At 33.2% G+C, this 17,169-nt stretch overlaps 2 protein-coding genes across 3 annotated transcripts in view; one reads left to right on the top strand and one right to left on the bottom strand.

The window, feature by feature from the left end:
• Window positions 1-17,169, top strand: part of LOC133173224 (FIGNL1-interacting regulator of recombination and mitosis-like) — a 46,577-nt gene that overhangs the window by 4,664 nt on the left and 24,744 nt on the right. For both annotated transcript variants that reach the window (XM_061308201.1, XM_061308200.1), the window contains exons 2-7: window positions 2,900-3,002; window positions 3,205-3,244; window positions 3,372-3,460; window positions 4,036-4,134; window positions 4,752-4,892; window positions 14,195-14,281. In XM_061308201.1, the coding sequence (XP_061164185.1) occupies window positions 2,907-3,002; window positions 3,205-3,244; window positions 3,372-3,460; window positions 4,036-4,134; window positions 4,752-4,892; window positions 14,195-14,281 (552 nt within the window). In that variant the 5' untranslated portion in view covers window positions 2,900-2,906. The remainder of the gene's footprint in view (window positions 1-2,899; window positions 3,003-3,204; window positions 3,245-3,371; window positions 3,461-4,035; window positions 4,135-4,751; window positions 4,893-14,194; window positions 14,282-17,169) is intronic.
• LOC133173095 (uncharacterized) lies at window positions 6,183-13,583 on the bottom strand. Its single transcript, XM_061308016.1, has 5 exons — window positions 13,306-13,583; window positions 12,806-12,939; window positions 9,665-9,845; window positions 8,964-9,085; window positions 6,183-7,131 (listed from the first exon to the last, which is right to left on the bottom strand). Exons 2-5 carry the CDS (start codon window positions 12,917-12,919, stop codon window positions 6,904-6,906), a joined length of 645 nt encoding a protein of 214 aa, XP_061164000.1. The 5' UTR covers window positions 12,920-12,939; window positions 13,306-13,583; the 3' UTR covers window positions 6,183-6,903.

Raw genomic sequence — 17,169 nt, 5'->3', positions numbered from 1 at the left:
TCTATCGAGAGAAAAAAATAAAGCGATCGGAAGATAGAAAGAAGGGAAAGCGCGAGTGAGAATGAATTCATTTTTCATAACCAGGGCAGTTGTTTTAATGAAATCATTTATTTACAACCTAGTTTTACTTTTACAACGGCAGAGTCCAACACTGTCAGTATGACACTTTTCTTGACAAACAATACGTACCTGCTGTGTAGTATCACATGGATTTAAAAAAAAAAACAAGAAAAAAATTTCTTGTGTTACTGTTTTATACAATTTAATCAATTCTTGTTTTTTGACACTGTCTTTATATACACTTACTCATGTACAACATCACCACCAATATACCCGATCGTGTCATTTTTAAACACACTGCAGATGGGTTAAAAACAACTCTGGCTAGAACTATACGTAAACTTGTATATATGTGAGTTAGTACAAACGATGTTTAAACATGTAGACCTATGCATTAAAAAAAAAGGCAGCTCTAACATGTGGAAATATTTCTATGAAGAATAGGGATTCTACCAAATGTAGATATTGAATGAATTAGAAATCGACATTTTTTTTTTAATTTTGTAAAATTTAATACATAAAATACAAAAAAAGATAGGTATCTTTCCCGTCAATTTGATAAAATATTTATCAAAGATCAGTACTTACTAGTATCATCATATACAAACCTATTTATTTTTCCAGTGTGAATTATATTTACGTTTTTTTTTCTGTAAAGGATATAATTTCAAAAGTTTTATTACCTGTTAAAAAGAACATTACTATTAAAATTGTAGCCTCGCAAATGATGGATGGATTTGCAAACTGATCACGGACTGTACTGTTTACTACTACATACAGAGTATTTCAAAAATCGATATTGTCGAGTCAAACCGTGACTGCACAAAGTATCGGCATCGTAACAATCTCATTTGCTCTGGGTTCAACATTTCTTCTTTAAATATATGTATATTTTTTTTATAGAAGAATACGATCATGTCATAAACTCAGGGAATCTATTGCTATATCGTTTTTACAGCAATATGTGTGTTTCGGATCGGTGAAAACAAAATTTCAAAGATGCTGACATTTTCAATGGTTCGCGCTTATCATGGAATTCAATACCACTGGCCCACGTGTTTATTTTTGGGAATCACGTTAGGGATAATCCCCACATACGTGTCATATATATCTTTCTTTAATAGAATATTATAGGCTTAATCAAAATTTTTATTCTAAGCAGAAAAGGTCACTTTTAATAAATTGTTCTATTCTATGTTGCATTATGCAATTTTTCTTGGAATAAAAAACGAGTTAATAGCTTTTTAATGACGATGAAATCCTCTTGGTATGTCGTATATGTGTATTAAACAGGGAAATATTTTTTTGTTTCTAAAGGTTTGATGTAGAGTATGTAATCGAAGTTGTAGCTTAATTTAAGCGTAATTTTATATAGGATATTCATCAGGATCATCCTCCAATAAAAAAGCTCCAGTTTTGAGTTGCCGTGCCTTATTAACGACTCGCTCAAACTGAATTGACCTAACTACGAACTCAGATAACTCACTGAACACATAGACACATTTATATTTACAAAAATAGCTTAAATTAACTAGATAAAATATGGTAGAAATACATTAGTCTAATGCTCTGTTTACATCAGTGGGCTCTTGTGACGTCATAAAACCACAAAATCAAGAAAGATAAGCGGGTAAGAAAAGTAACAAGTGAAAAAGTTTTCACCTCTATTTTTCAGTAGAACAAAGGCCCAAAAATATTACTACTCGTAATTTAACATTCTTTCATATATAGCTTTAGGTTTAAAAAGTGAAAACCTAGTGTTAAGAATCGTTTCCTATGACCTTTAATGTGATTGGTCGAGATATGAAAAAAAATCTGGATTTATAATTTCTCCAGAAGACGTTGTTGCGGTCAGCCCATAAAAAATGAAGTTTGTCACTAGGGGTCTCAAGGCCATGAGAGGACTTGGGATCCCTGGACATTGTAGGAAGTTAATAGGAGAACAAAGGTTAAATTAAGTTTCTTTAAAAGCTAAGCAAAACTTATTATTTGGAGATAAAATTGAGGAAAGTCTTCAGTTTGGGTTTATTGCAGAAAAGTACTACATGTATTTTATGAATGTCGGAAATGAAAACTATAAAATATGGAAATGGAAAGGAGAATATTTTAAAAATTTCTAGAAATGAAATCAGCCTTTCAACCTGTGGATTAGTTATGTTTCATTGCACGTATCACATGTGAATTTGATATTCAAAATTGTCTAAAACACTTGATAAATTTATTTAGAACATGACTTGTCTGTTCATTTTGAGTTAGCTGTTTAAGAAATGAATTTAATTTTTGAAGATTCATGAGGACATGAACTACGATGCTTCACGCTGGCATATTTCATGAAGCGAGTTTTCTGATGAGTTGCCACAAATAACGCCATTCAACTGTCATTTTAAAGGCAAAACACTTTGCACTATAGTTTTGACGTCAAGTACGTTATTATGATGTAACAATTGAGATATTCATGCTCATCCATGGTAGTTCATGAGAAAATGAACAGTATTCGAATTTGCAAAGAATCTTAAGAAAAAATATTTGGAAATGTAAATATAAAAACATAAATATTGTACTTATTGTGTTACAAGAAAACACACTTATAGCGAGTACGCTTATAATGAATTTACGAGGCTCCACTATACAGCAAATTGGTAAAGAGCTGGGTGTGTATGATTTGTAAAATATATAGTCTAACTTAGTTATTATGGAAAGACGTTGATCAGTGGATTTTGAGGTTCTTTGATCACAAAGATCAAAGTCAAGATTATTGATATGGAAAGGATTGAATTAACTTTTGTCTAATCTACTGGTAGTTTATGATTGTATTACTTGATGTTTTTTTCTGTTTTAGACTGACCATGTCCCAGTCCCAGTCCAGCTTCCTGGAGACTGTGGTCAGCTGGGACGGTACCCAGTGTCAGGACAACCTGGACACAGCACTACCCAGACTCATTGTATCCTTCCATTAATTTTAATAAATTACAACAATATATTATAAAGGCTTAGAAAGCATATATACCAGGGACCTCAAACAGTAAGTTCATTTTAAGATAACAAGAATGTTTTGATTTACAAAGATCAAGAACAATTTCTTTGGGGGTCATTTTACTGTCCTAAAACTGTGAATACACACCATTTCCTATACTGTTTTATCAGAGATGTTTTCAAGAAGTGAATATTGTTCAGGAGCAGATTGGTAGGTGAAGATGCTTTATGACGTTGTGATTAATATGAAATTAATGTAGTTGTGCAGGATTTACCATGTAAAGTGGACTTTATATATTAGATTTTAAGCATATTTTCATAAATCTGTTCATTTTCAGGAATTCTCAAAATTATATGCCATTCCTTCTTGCCATGTGTTGAAGCAATTCAAGCAGAGGAGAAGCTTTTTAGCAAACTTATTGATGAGGTAACTAAATGCTTCAATCAACTTGATTCATCGTAAGAACCCTCTATACAATGCACACTAAAGAGTTCTGATTCTGTGGTATTTTTATGCAATTAGAGTAATTTGTCCTTGGATCTTAAATGATATAGATTGAAATCCACTGTGTAATACTCAATTTTTAATCAATTCAAACATTCTTAACATTTTAATAGGTCAAGATAAATTAATTGAACACTTCATTTGCATATGTTTTCCCCACTTAACTAAACAACAGTGATTTCTCTTCAGCAATACATTGTTGTATGAAAATGAAATAGACAAGCTCAATATCTACACCTTTATACTCTATATTTTTCTCAGTGTCCCCCAAAAATTTTTGATTTAGTATATAGAGGGTCCTTAAATCAGTTTCAATCCATGATAATAATTTAAAAAAAACTTAATGATCAAGAAAGTAGTAACAGGGGACTGATTGCACTCTGCTATCCCCTGAATTCAGATTACATTGTATTCTACATATACATGTACCTACAGTGTATTTATATCTGTTGTAATAAGGAGAAAATTAAAGGAGAGGATCTTATGTTTTGACACAGGTGTGTGGTGTGTTTGACAAAGCTTTGGATGATATTCACCAGTACACACAAAGCACAGACAAGAAATCCAGCATTCCTGGTATCAACACAAGCCTACAGGTAAAAAAAAAATTCCACCTCTCCTGCAATTTCAAATTAGTAGGCCAATTAATTGGAATTTTAATTGAAAAGGTTATTTATGTACATATGTAGTACTTGTGAAAAGTCGCAACCCTGTAAAGCATTGTTAAATCTTTAGCTCACCTTGACTAAGTCCAGATGAGCTTCTACTAACCCAGGTAGTTAATGTTTTAGGAGCAAATCCTCCCCAAAATTTTAATAAGCCCTATCCTGGGTGATGCATAGAGATATTCACGCTGCTATACTTGCTTTGGATGCTGCATCTGACCTACATGTAGGTTTTCTGGATGCTTGAACAGGTTGCAGTTTTTGGAGCAAGTCTATACCAAAGTAACTATAATGTAAATTTTCCCAAGTATGCACACTACCAGACCTGCTTCAGATACTGCATCTTACCAACATTTTCCGGATGATTGAACAGTTAAAGATTTTGAGCAGATCCTTTCCCAAGTAAAGTCTTAAGTTCTACCCGAACCATACTTGCATGTTGCATCTAGGGATATATTCTACCTGAACATTCATTTGGTGTGAGACTTTGCCTTATAGATAACATTTGTCTAGGTAAGCTTCATAATCTTTGATTATCTGTGTTTTAGATTTTATTGGACCTACTGGAGTTTCTGGAAACCTGCATCTATCACATGCAGAATGGAAATGTAGCTCTAGACTGGAGCCATATTCACTCTCTACCCAGAGGAACCATTCACTTCCTGAAGGGAGCATATGGACATTGCAAGGTAACCTTCCACTGGAACTGCAATGACAAAATCTTATTTTTTTCTAATCTCCATACACAAGATTCCTTTCCACTTTTTGATTTTACCTACTGAACAAAATTCAGCTGCAAGTTCAAGGAATGAACTTTTTCTAAAAGATGAGGCAATGAAGCTTAATTCAGTTTTGAGGTGGATCAAAGTGTATATGTAGGAAAAATTATTTAAGAATCCTCTTCTTAAAAACCATTGGACCAGAATACATAAAACTTATGTTAAAGCTTCCTGAGGTACTATTAATTCTAAATTGTACAACAAGGTCCCGGGGGGCCACAATAGGGGATCAAAGTTTTGCATTAAAATGTATAGGAAAAATTCTTTAAAAATCTTCTCAAGAACCATTTGGCCAGAACAAATTTTTTTTTATAAAGATGGCCCCAGGTTGAATGCAGACTATAATTGATAGGAAAACATACTATGCCTAATTATCAATTGTGTGCAAAACAGAAAACACCCATTAGATAAAGAGTTAATTATTCAAGTAAAATTGTTTTCTAGATTTATTACCTCCCTTTGTACATAACAACAGAAATTTGAAGGCTTGACTAACATTTCAGCTCATCTAATTTGTAACATTATGTTTAATTTACTAATTCTATGTCATTTAATAACCAGAATAAAACTTCAAAATATGCAAATTAAAAGTTCATACATTTATTTATGAGAAAAATATGCAAAGACATCTATACATATAAACTAGATATAATGAAACAAGTCTTTTAACAAATAAGATATTTTAAAAACAAAATTTTGATTTTAAATTTGTAAAAAGTAAACTCATCTCACAACAATTCATTCATTTCGCACCACATTATTTACTTTTTATCAAGTAATGTCTGGATGAAAAAACAACCTGCATGAAGACATCAAGTATTTACAGGTAAAAATAAATATGAAGACTCCCCAGTACAATTACAACAAATAGATAATATTATTATACCTCTGTGAATTTTTTCTATATGAAAATATTACGAATAAACATGCTATTTTTTCCAAACAGCCCCTACCGTGGAATAGTTTTTGTGCTATTTGCCCATGGTGAAATAGTCATTAAACTATTTACCGGCAGCATTCTGTTCCCTCGCTTTTCATCTCGAAACTCTTCTGGTTTTATACAGATTGTGACGTAACAGAAGTAAAGACTGCTTCGGTATAATAAAACACTTATTTACTGACTATTCGGACAATAGCAAGTTTATCGTTCCCCTCGACAGCAACTATTTCCCTCGGCTGCGCCTCGGGAAATAGTTGCTGTCTTGGGGAACGATAAACTTGCTATTGTCCTCATAGCCAGTAAATAGGTGTATACTATATTGTAAAGAACACTGATGATTTGTCTACAAGTTATAAATGTCTACTCCTATGAACTCCATGGCTTGGAAAGATTAAAATATCATTAAAAAAATCTAAATTATTCAGAAAAAATACTTTAAATACTAGTGTTTCAGTGATTGAATTACAAAAACATATCAGAATTACCTAATTCTTGTTGAGAGAGTCTTGATAAACATTAATGTTTAACCCCATGTAGAAGAAGAATTAATATAAAAACTCAAGTGACCTCAAAAAAAAAAAAAAGAATAAATATATTACATGCAAGTACTCATGACTTCATGAAATAGAATATTTGTATTTGTGTAATGGCAAGGATTAGTATGAGGTGTTGTTTATTGTTAAGGATTTGACTAGAATGGTCAATCTCATTGTAATTGGATTTGATTTTATAAATCTGTAGAAGTCTTAGAAAAGATGATTAAAAACAAATTTGATTGGCATGATTAGGTTGTATGGGGTACCCATATCAATATTTTTTGTGTACTGTATGTGGATGTTACGAAAAATTATCACAGAATTTTTAAGTTTAACAAAAAAAATTGACACTTAGGGCCTAATGTATTTGACACGTAGGGCCTAATGTATTTGATTCATTTCTGATACTTTGCCTCACTGAAGACATCTATGTTTTATCTACGAATTACACAGGTGTGATCTTCATACGGTCCACTTGCCGAACCTTAAACAGGTACATCGTGTCAGTGTTTCGTGACAAATTATTGGGAGGCAGGTAGGTGCCCTGGTTGTCAAAGGCGAGAGGGTGCCCAGTCCACGATAGAATCGCGTAATGTCCATCTTCACTGTTTCCTTTCGTTCTGAAGGCAAAAAATGTGTCATCATTGGTGTCTCTCTGACAAGGATTGTAAGGCTGAAATGTACAAAAAAACTTCTATAAAGTCAAATCACAACAAAGTAATATTTAATAGTGGCTAGTTTTAAGGCCAAAGTTCAGAGAAGTTCTATGATCTGAGGAACCTCTGACTTCCCAATAGGTTTCCTGAATCCATTGTAAAGTTATAAAGAATTGTGAAGTGTACTAAAGCTTTGATAAACCAAAAGTCTCTGATGAAACTGTATCTCTACTGGTTGGTGTTTACAGTAAAATTTGCTTATAACGAAGTCACTGGGACCTGTGAGATTACGTTGCTATGTCCGTAATTTGTTATGTCCATGTAAGGAATTTGTTAAATTTATATAGCTGAGGATCAAAAAAAACTTCGCTATATCTGTGAATTCGCAATATCCGTGTTCGTACTAAACGAGTTTTACTGTATAATGTTTTTCAAAGGAAGGAAAAGGTAGGACTTAGACTTAAAACTTTGACAACAGCAGTATATAGAAGATTAATCCTTGGTTTTTTCTCTTTGTATGCAGTTCGATTAAATATGTAGGACTACCCTTCTGAAAGAATTTCACAGAAATTTCTACTAGTAACCATGGAAATGCCATTCATCAAAATCAAAAATATCAATAGACAGAATTATGTCTCTCGGTGTAGTCTACTTGTGTAAAGGGTTTACTTGAAATTAGACCAAACCTGTAGGAAAAGTAGCCTTTTAAAAGAATCTCACAAATATTTCTTTTTCTAGTAACCATGTCAACTCGTTTAGTATGAACACTGATAAAGTGAATTTATAGATACAGCAAAGTCTTTTGGTATCCCCGGGAAAATTCTTTACAATTTTCTGTGAAGTTTAACAGTTATAACGGACCCTTATATAACAGATTTATGGATACAGTGAACTGGTGCTGTGTCCCGTACAGGTTAAAAGGAGTGTTTACATTTTTTATACAAAATTCATAAGATGATTAAATCTCAAAATTTAGATTGTTGAAATTACAGTTTTTATATTTGAAATTCAATTCATCTGAAAACTTTCATATGCCAATGTAAGATTTGTACATGTATTAAATGCTTCCCTGAACATATTTTAGTCAAACTTGAGGGAAAACATTAATATTGCGAATTCAGCATATATTTCTGGAAAAAAACAACAACAACAACAAAACAACATTTAAATGAATTTGTTGTAAGGATATAACAAATTACTGATATAGCGAAGTAAATTCACATATCCAAGGACTTCACTTTAACCAGTTTTACTGTATATAGTTAGGAGTGAAACGGTTCACCGCGGTATCGATGCACCGCGGTATTTTTTCTCGGTTTGATACACGGTGCAAAATCTCTAATTTTCGGTTCGGTTCCTTTTTCGGTCGGGATCGGTATTCAGTCGGGTTTGGCATAAGGTATAACACGTTACTCAGAATAAATAAGTATGTTTTTGACAGTCAAATAATTTTAATCAATTTCTTCTAGTCAATTTGCAAATAAAATTCGTAAAATATGTGACTAGATTTAGAAAAAGAAAGCATAAAACAACGTAGAATTTGTTTCCTTCTATCAAAATGTATCGTATCGAAAATAACCGAACCGAGACAAAATTATACAATACGTATCGAACCGTGAAGGAGGTGTATCGTTTCACCCCTATATATAGTCAACTTGTGTAAAACAGTCTCATTGAAATCAGACTTAAAGTGTAGGAGGAGTAGCATTTTGAAAAATTATTTACAGAGGGACAACAAACACCTTACTAACATTGCATATGCTCTTCTGTTCCATGACCAGCAGAGCTTCAACTGAAGAGACCTGAGATTACTTCAAAGAGCTTTATATTGATAAATAAAGATAAGTACCCTTGTTTTTAGTGTTGTGCCATCCATGTAAAGTATCATCTGATTATGACAGGTTCCCCACCCCACAATCTGATAACAAAAGCCAGGACGATGCGTGAAATTATGAATGATCTTCAGGAATGCTGAAATATACAAACAACATAAAAAATTCAAACTTTTCACATGCAGGCTTTCACTTGTTTTATAAAGGGGATCACAGTCAATATTCTAGACTTTTATACTGACTCTAGAGTATATAATCAAATTCCTACATTTGATTACATGGCAAGAAAACTTGTGGAAAACACATGGGTATAATTTACACATTTACACTAAATATGTGATAAGAAATCTTTCTTGTAACCCCCCCCCCCTCCCCCCATCCCCCATCACCTCCAGCCATGTCTCAATATCTTTGTACATATTTCATACAATATTGACTACTGGTATACTCATTATATTCAGATATTGATTTCGCAAAGAAAATAACCCTAGACGAGTAGTGCATATGGTTTTTGCTGCTAATTCACACAGTGAGCAACAAAATTATGCACAGTATTTTAATCTAAAAGATTTATCTCAAAACTTGAGTAAACATTTTTGCGTGTCTAGAAATGATCCAAAACAGCACAGTATATTTTATATTCCTGACAGTTGATATGGGATAGTTTTTGACTGAGTGATATGAATTTCTAAGGAATCTGAGTACACTGGACACTCACTCCTGTTGTCTTTGCTTTGTCCATTGGTTCTGACCACCCCGTCGTTGTCCACTAACAGGAAGTGACCACGCGTTCCGTTGATGTGGTACTGAAGCTGTAGGAGGTATTCCTCCTGATGGATGTCCGGTTTGTCCTGAGAGGTCACTCGTAATAAATCCTGCTCAGTTCTGATCTCAGTCACCTGTTATAATGAAGGGCTTTGTGAATCATCACTATTTTGAAATCTGCAAAAATTTTCTCACCACTGTCCTTGCCCATTAAGTACCCATTATCAAATATTCAATTAAGTCATTCAGCTCAGTGTATATAGAATATTATATGTTGGACTCTTTAAGTTAATTGATGGATAGATTGTATTGAGAATTTTTGATTATAAGTATTTAGTTTAAAATAAAATATGTCAGTAATATTTATACCTCGAGCCATCTAAACAGATTTCCCCAAAATACAGGTCACAATGACATGCAGCATCTGATACATGACCTATAGTATATAGTTATTTGAAGACGCATTAAGCAGTGGATCTGCCTTTGTAGCATGTTATGGGCAACAATTCAAACAGACTTGCATAACAAGTCATTTAAGCATTAAAAAGTAAACAAAATCAGAGTTTTTCCAGAGATGTAAAGGGCTTCATTGATTTCTGTATTACAATACTTTTATAAACAGCCTGCTATAGACATAGGGTCCCCCACTCCTCTATCCTTTGGGGAATTGCAATCATTATACCCCCTGCAAACGAAGTTTAGGGGGGGTATATTGGAATCAGCTTGTCCGTCTGTCTGTCCGTCTGTCTGTCTGTCCGTCTGTCTGTAGACGAGATTTTGTCCGGACCATTTCTTGGAAACAGTTGCAAGGATTTGTCTGAAAATTTGTACACTTATTCTTTGCCATATGAAGGTGTGCACCTGATATTTTCATCATGATTGGATAATTTTTTTGCATTTTACAGGTGTTTTTTTCATTTTTATTATGTGGTTTTGTCCAGATCTGTTCCCAGAGACTATTGCATAGATTTGTATGAAAATTTGTACACTTATTATTTACCATATGAAGATGTGCACCTGGTATTTTCAACATTATTTGATAATTTTTCTGCATTTTACAGGTGTTTTTTTTCCATTTTTATTGACTTAGTCATTTCAGGTTCATGTCTAAGATTTGAAACATAGAATCTAGAACATTTGTACAAAAATGTGAACTACAGCTTAAAACTACTCATTAGAACTAAAAAAAAAAAATCACAAAGTATTAAAAAGAGTTTTTACATTACACAGCAGATAGTGTAAATCCATTTGTCCCTTGGGAGTAATGAGTGGACATGCATCCAGTTAAAGATTAATTAATGAGTTCAGTGTGGGAAGCTGTTAGGGCATCTCTGATCAAGCAGGTCTTATCTATATCTCCTGGGAATTGGGCAGAAAGAAATAAAGATCTCTGTTGTCTAAGTCTCTTAATTGTAATTTATGTCTGTCAAAATACATAGTTACTGGAACCAGCCTTTTATTTTTAAAATGAGTTTGATATAAAGGTATTGAGATCAATTTGATTTTGTATAATTAATTTTGATTTTTTTTTTTTCAACAATCAATTTGCAGAGTGTCATGTCTCACAAAGATGACAGATAGTTGCAAACTATTTTTTCAATGGAATAAAAAACACTGTAATTACTAGTATTGATGTTTTATAAGGCTGCACCTTAGTTTCATTCATTAAAAAAAAATATAATGAGTAATTAAATTTTCACTCTAAATGTTTAAGCAAATTGTGAACCCCTCTCACATCTAGAAAACATTAGTGATTTGGTACCTTCTCTGAAAAACCCAGCGGGGGGTATTTGTCCCTTTTGGACAGTTCTAGTTTGAATTAACTATGGGGTATTTCGATTTATTTTTCTACATTTCTGCCACAAAGACAGTCAGTCACAAAGTTACACTGTACGTAACATTTGCTTTGATGTTTTACACAAAGAATATTGTTGAAACTTATCACTTATTTACCTTCATGTATGTAAGCAATGAAAAGTTTACCAGAGATATTGATTAAATAAGTCACAGATAGGATAGACAATTAAATAATGTTATCAGGCCAGGCTTTTGATGTGGAGGTCATCTAAGGTCAGGTTCCCACCATTCTACAAATAATGGGGGGAAAGTTTACTTTAGATATTATCGAGATCATGTAGATGGGTCCAAAACAGGAAGAAACAGAAGGGGGGGGGATTAAAAAAGAATTTCATTGATATTGTACTAAATCCTATAAAACAGTGATTCCCTCTCTCCCCCCCCCCCCCCCCCCCCAAATGTACCCAGTTTCACTCTGATGTATTTATACCTGTCATGTATGTTCAGCATTGTATTTAAAAATTTGTCCAAAAAAAATATAACAGAAAAAAAACTTGATTTTCAAGTCATTATGTATTGAAATAATCATATAAATCCCAGTTTAAAGAGATCACAGAATATGTTTATATGTTTACAATGTGATAAGTAACTTTATATTGCTCAAAAGTCAACCAATTTATTATTATTGGTCAAGGCAGTCAAATCATCATTTTATTTGAGGATAAATAACACAAACTTTTTTCAGAAATTGACAATATTTCTAATAGATTTATATTCAAATAGGTAACCTAATTATTGTTTGCCAGATAAAGTTGGAAAATTTTGTCACAATATTAAAAATATGATAAAATTTTGTACAGAATTACATAGAAAATGACACAAAGTTGTGTATTTAAGCACCAAAGAAAAATTACAATTTCTTTATAATTTAGGGATTTCTTATTATTTATGTTATTTCTATCCAAAATCAGTCAAAAAATATCTATCAATCCATGCTTCAAATTTTTGTTTGCGTTATGTATCTTTAACATCCCTAAAACAATGGGTGAATAATTTTTTTTAATGCTATGAAAGGCAGATTTTGGTTATATTACCATAGGTACTTTATATGAAATATATCTATATTCTTAATGTATAAAAATATTAGCATGTAATGTTTCCTCTTAAAGCCGTAAAACGGTTTTCTCCCCCATATTCATAAACATTAGTACTATATTCTACTGAGGGATGATTTTGCATTGAATTATCCAATTAAATCTGAAAAGATGTGTATAAAGAGAATAAAAACATAGTTTACCTTCAGGTCCTTTATTTTGAAGGCTTCTTTCTGATTGTGGACAAAATCATAGGGATTTGTGATCAGTCTTGGTACGTTAGAATGAGGCGATGTTCTTGACTTGAGAATCTCCATAGTGGTTAATAAAGCTAAAACTGAAATAAAAAAGAAACAACATTCACACAAATATGCAAGACTTTACAGTGACTGCAGTGTGTAGCCACGTGTATATATATACACTTGTGTATAGAGGGTTGGACTTGTCACAGAGTTCAAACTTGATAATAAGTTAAATATATGTACAAAACTGTACGGTGATATTATCAGCTTTGTCAATTTCTCTGCCCTAAGTTCACTTTTCAGAGATCAGAAAGTTGTACTGAATTTAAATTTGCAGGCATGAATGATCTTAATAAAAAATGCAAAAAAGGAGCTTTAAAATGATTCACTTTTTTGTTTAGAGAATATGTTTCAAGCTGTCACTAGAATGAACAATACATAATCATTGACGAGGTACTTGCCTGACTTATTTATGAATGGCTTCCTAAAGTGCTAGCTGTCCATGAATATACAAAGTTATCAACCCCTCGAGTTTATATACACACAACTTACTCCACAACTTGAATCTTCTGTTCTTAATTTGACACTTCAAGTATTTTTAAAAGCTAGATTCCTAGAGTTGCAAAATTGTCCTAATAACCCAGCATTTTCTGTAAATGTCAGATCCATTTAAACGTCAGAAGGGAATTTCCAGTCCCTTGGTAGTAACAATGAGGTCACAGATGTGCATGAGTTATCACGCTAGTCTTTTAAAGTAATCATATCAAGCAGTTTGCAGAAAATCTTGTATTGATTTATTTTTCAGTGAAAATGCTGCTGCATGTTGTATTTTCTGCACATGGAGCAAAAAACAAAACAGCTCACTGACTTGATTCAGAATTCTAGGTCAGATTCTTCAGAAGATTTAAACCTATAGGGGATCTATCCCTCAATTTGTGAATGAGGGAAATCCAACTCTATGATTATCCAATAAGATTTGAGTGGAAAAAAAGGCATTTTGATCTTGAGGTGTGAGTAGGTGTAGAAAAGTCCAAGTCAAATATTTTAGATTAATGCAGATGTTATTGCACATACAGATTAAACCCACAATAATGGAAATTCTTTAACAAAATGCTCTGGACTGATAACTGTCAAGTCACAACCCCCCCGCCCTTTCCCCTCTCCCTCTTCTTTACAAAAAAAAAAATATATATATATTAATAAATTATAAGCAAATTATTTTCTCATAAAAAGTGCTCTTCTATTTATTATGAACATGAAGTGCATGGATTTGAAATATTAAGGTAAATCAATTAAAAGAATGTGAATGAAATACCTGATTTTATTAAATTTTAATATTTATTTTTTTAGGACAGTGGAGATGTGTATCAGGACCTGTTGAGCTCCATGTCAGCTCCACTCTCCAGTCTCTTTAAGAAAACTCACTCCTTACAAGTAGTAAGTAAACGTCCTCTGTTTTTTACTGAAACATACAGGTGTTAGGGTATTACAGTGAGGTTCACACCTAAACTTGACCAAGTTGGCACTCTTCTGAATATGCCCCCTAAACTCTAGAAAGACTAGAATTGAATTTTTCTGATTTTACCACTTCATGAACATTTTGGATGTTCAGAATTTTTGGTGTGCCATACATGAAAATGGAAAGGGAGTGCTAAGAGGTTGATTAGGCTCTGCACTGATCTGAATACTTGCCTATATATATGTCACATGTTTGGGAGTTAAGTTTTAATCAGATGTATAAGTGAATCCTAGAAAATTCAATATTTTTCTTTAAGAGGACATATAATTTTATAACAACTCTAAATAATCATTAGAAAATTAAATGCAGGAAAGGAAAATCTAAAGATGACCATCTTTATGATTGTGCATAAAACACAAATGAAAAATTGGGGACCAACATCTTAAGGTTGAAATTGTGGAAGATTCCCACGTGTGGATACTGAACGGTATTCAATAGGGTCTGTATCTAAAGTTGTAAACTTAAAGACATAATACAGATCACCATCACTTTGTGACAATGCAGCAGTAGATTTATTTTGTTGACCAGTTTTAACGCAAGATGGCCATCATCAGAATTTGTCTGCATTCTCACAAAGAGTTGGTGATCCATTTTAGGTTTACGGTATTTGTTTAAATTGATAATAAGATAACAAATATCAATGTTATATACCAAAACATACTTTGAAACACAGGTAGATACTATACAATTGTGGACTCTCTTGGTGGTGAATATGGTGTGATATTAACCACTAAGAGAGTCCATAATTGTTAGGTCACCACACCTGAAAGACTCGGATTGCTATCTGTTTTTGTTTGTTGTCGTGCGTTAACATTTGAACATTTTCAACTTCTTCTCTAGAATCCCTAAACCAATTTCAACAAATTTTGGCTTATAGCATTCTTGGGTGAAGGGGAACAAAAATTATGAATTTCATGGTCCCTACCCCCTGGGTCCTGAGGGATGGATCTAAAACCACCAAAATTAATGCAATTTTTAAAAATCTATTTTACTCCTGGACATCAAGCAATCAAACTGTTGGCATGATTGTAATATAAAGCATTGAGCCCTCTACCAAAATTGTGAAATTCATGGCCCGAGGGTCAGGGCTTCTGGTACTAGGGTGGGGATTTATAGATCATATAGTGAAAGTGCATTATTTCTTTAAAAATCTTCTCTTCTCCTGGGTATTAAACAAACTAAGTACATAGTTATAATGAACAAGGGTGCCTTTTCCAAAATCGTGAATTTCATGACCCCTGGGTCAGGGGCTCTGGTGTTAGGGCAGGGCTCTATTGATTATATCGTGAAAATGCATTAATTCTTTGAAAATCTTCTTCTCTTCTCCTGGGTATTATTTAAACAGACTAAATGCATGGTTATCATAAGCAAGGATGCCTCTTCCAAAATTGTTAAATTCAATTCATGGCCCCAGGGCTGGGGGTTCTGGTGAAAGGGGGGGGGGGCTCTATTGATTATATAGTGAAAAAGCATAATTTCTTTGAAAGTATTCTTTTCTGTCCCTGGTTATAAAGCAAAGACATTGAGTGTATAGTTATGATGAGCAAGAGTACTTCTTCAGAATTGTGTGTTTCATTTCCCCTGGGTCAGATGTTCTGGTGTAAGGGTCGGGCTCTTTTGATAATATAGTGAAAATATATTAATTCTATTAAATAATTCTGTCTGCTCCTTGGTGTTGAGCAAATACACAAAATGCATAGTTATGATGAACAAGGATGCTTCTTACAAATTATTGTAAGAAAGCCGTGATTAGTCATATTTATATGGAAACATCCGCTGGTAGTTGGGTACAAATTTGTTTAAATCATGACCCAATGGGTAAAATTGGGCTTCAGTGGGGGTGATCTAAGTTTTTCATAGGAATAGATAGGAAAAAGACTGCTGATGAAAGACAAGAATGGCCATAGTTACTCAGAGGAGCAGTGTGGCCATGGGCCTCTTGTTAAAAACCTGCTTAACTTGACAAAAAAAACTTGTATGTCACACAGGAAACTTTTGTGTTTTTATTCTAAATTTTAAATATATAATACTGCAGTTTTCAAAAAGGAACATCCCCATAAGGAAACCTTTTATTCAACTTGTGCAATTTTAGTAAGAAAATATGACTAAAATCAATACAAGTAGGACATGTAAACCCCCTCCCCTAAATAATAATTTAAAAAGGTGTATGTTTTTTTTAGTAGCCTTTTCAGGAACTCATTCATTTATGATTAGCAGAAGTGCTTTAACCCCCCCCCCCCCCAACACACACATGCACATACACACATTCACACACACACAAAACATGATAAATAGTGAACTAAGTTACAGGATAGAAAATAAAGGAACAGAGGTTGTGTGCATATTGCCAGTAGCATTGTAAGAATACATTTAAACTGATTTTTACCTTGGATTATTTTAACTTGCAAATAAATGGTGTTTTTACAATTAAAGTATTCAATGGTCCTTATCTAAAGAAACTTGATGGAAAAGAGTTTGTTGGCTCACCTGAGCCTTCCAAGTGAGCTTTTCTGATTGAAAAATGTCCGCCATCCGTCTGTCCATATGTCTGTCATGAGTTATCAGTAAACCTTTCACATTTTCGACTTCTTCTCCAGGACCACTAGTCCAATTTCAACCAAACTTGCCACAAAGCATCCTTGAGTGAAGGAAAATTAAGATTATTCACATGAAGGGCCATACCCTCTTTCAAGTGGAAATAATTCACAATTAGTGGAAATTTAATGATGTCTTTTTAGGTCACCCGAGTCACTCAGGTGACCTATTGGTATCCGTTTTTGTCCGTCGGCGTGCGTTGTGCGATGTG

This window comes from Saccostrea echinata, unplaced genomic scaffold (genome assembly GCF_033153115.1).
Source record: "Saccostrea echinata isolate AGI-Se365-2 ecotype Australia unplaced genomic scaffold, CSIRO_AGI_Sech_v1 ptg000056l, whole genome shotgun sequence".
NCBI classification, from domain to species: Eukaryota; Metazoa; Mollusca; class Bivalvia; order Ostreida; family Ostreidae; genus Saccostrea; species Saccostrea echinata.
Note: the sequence above shows the minus strand (reverse complement) of the source record. Positions and strands in the feature narration are given on the sequence as shown.

Bases quoted from the DNA above. Each gene is read 5' to 3' on its own strand.
- LOC133173095 (XM_061308016.1), bottom strand. From the start codon at position 12,919: ATGGAGATTCTCAAGTCAAGAACATCGCCTCATTCTAACGTACCAAGA. The intron at 9,846-12,805 runs GTAAACTATGTT...TCATTATAACAG, and splicing joins TCAAAATAAAGGACCTGAAG to GTGACTGAGATCAGAACTGA. The intron at 9,086-9,664 runs GTGAGTGTCCAG...TGTATATTTCAG, and splicing joins ACAAAGCAAAGACAACAGGA to CATTCCTGAAGATCATTCAT.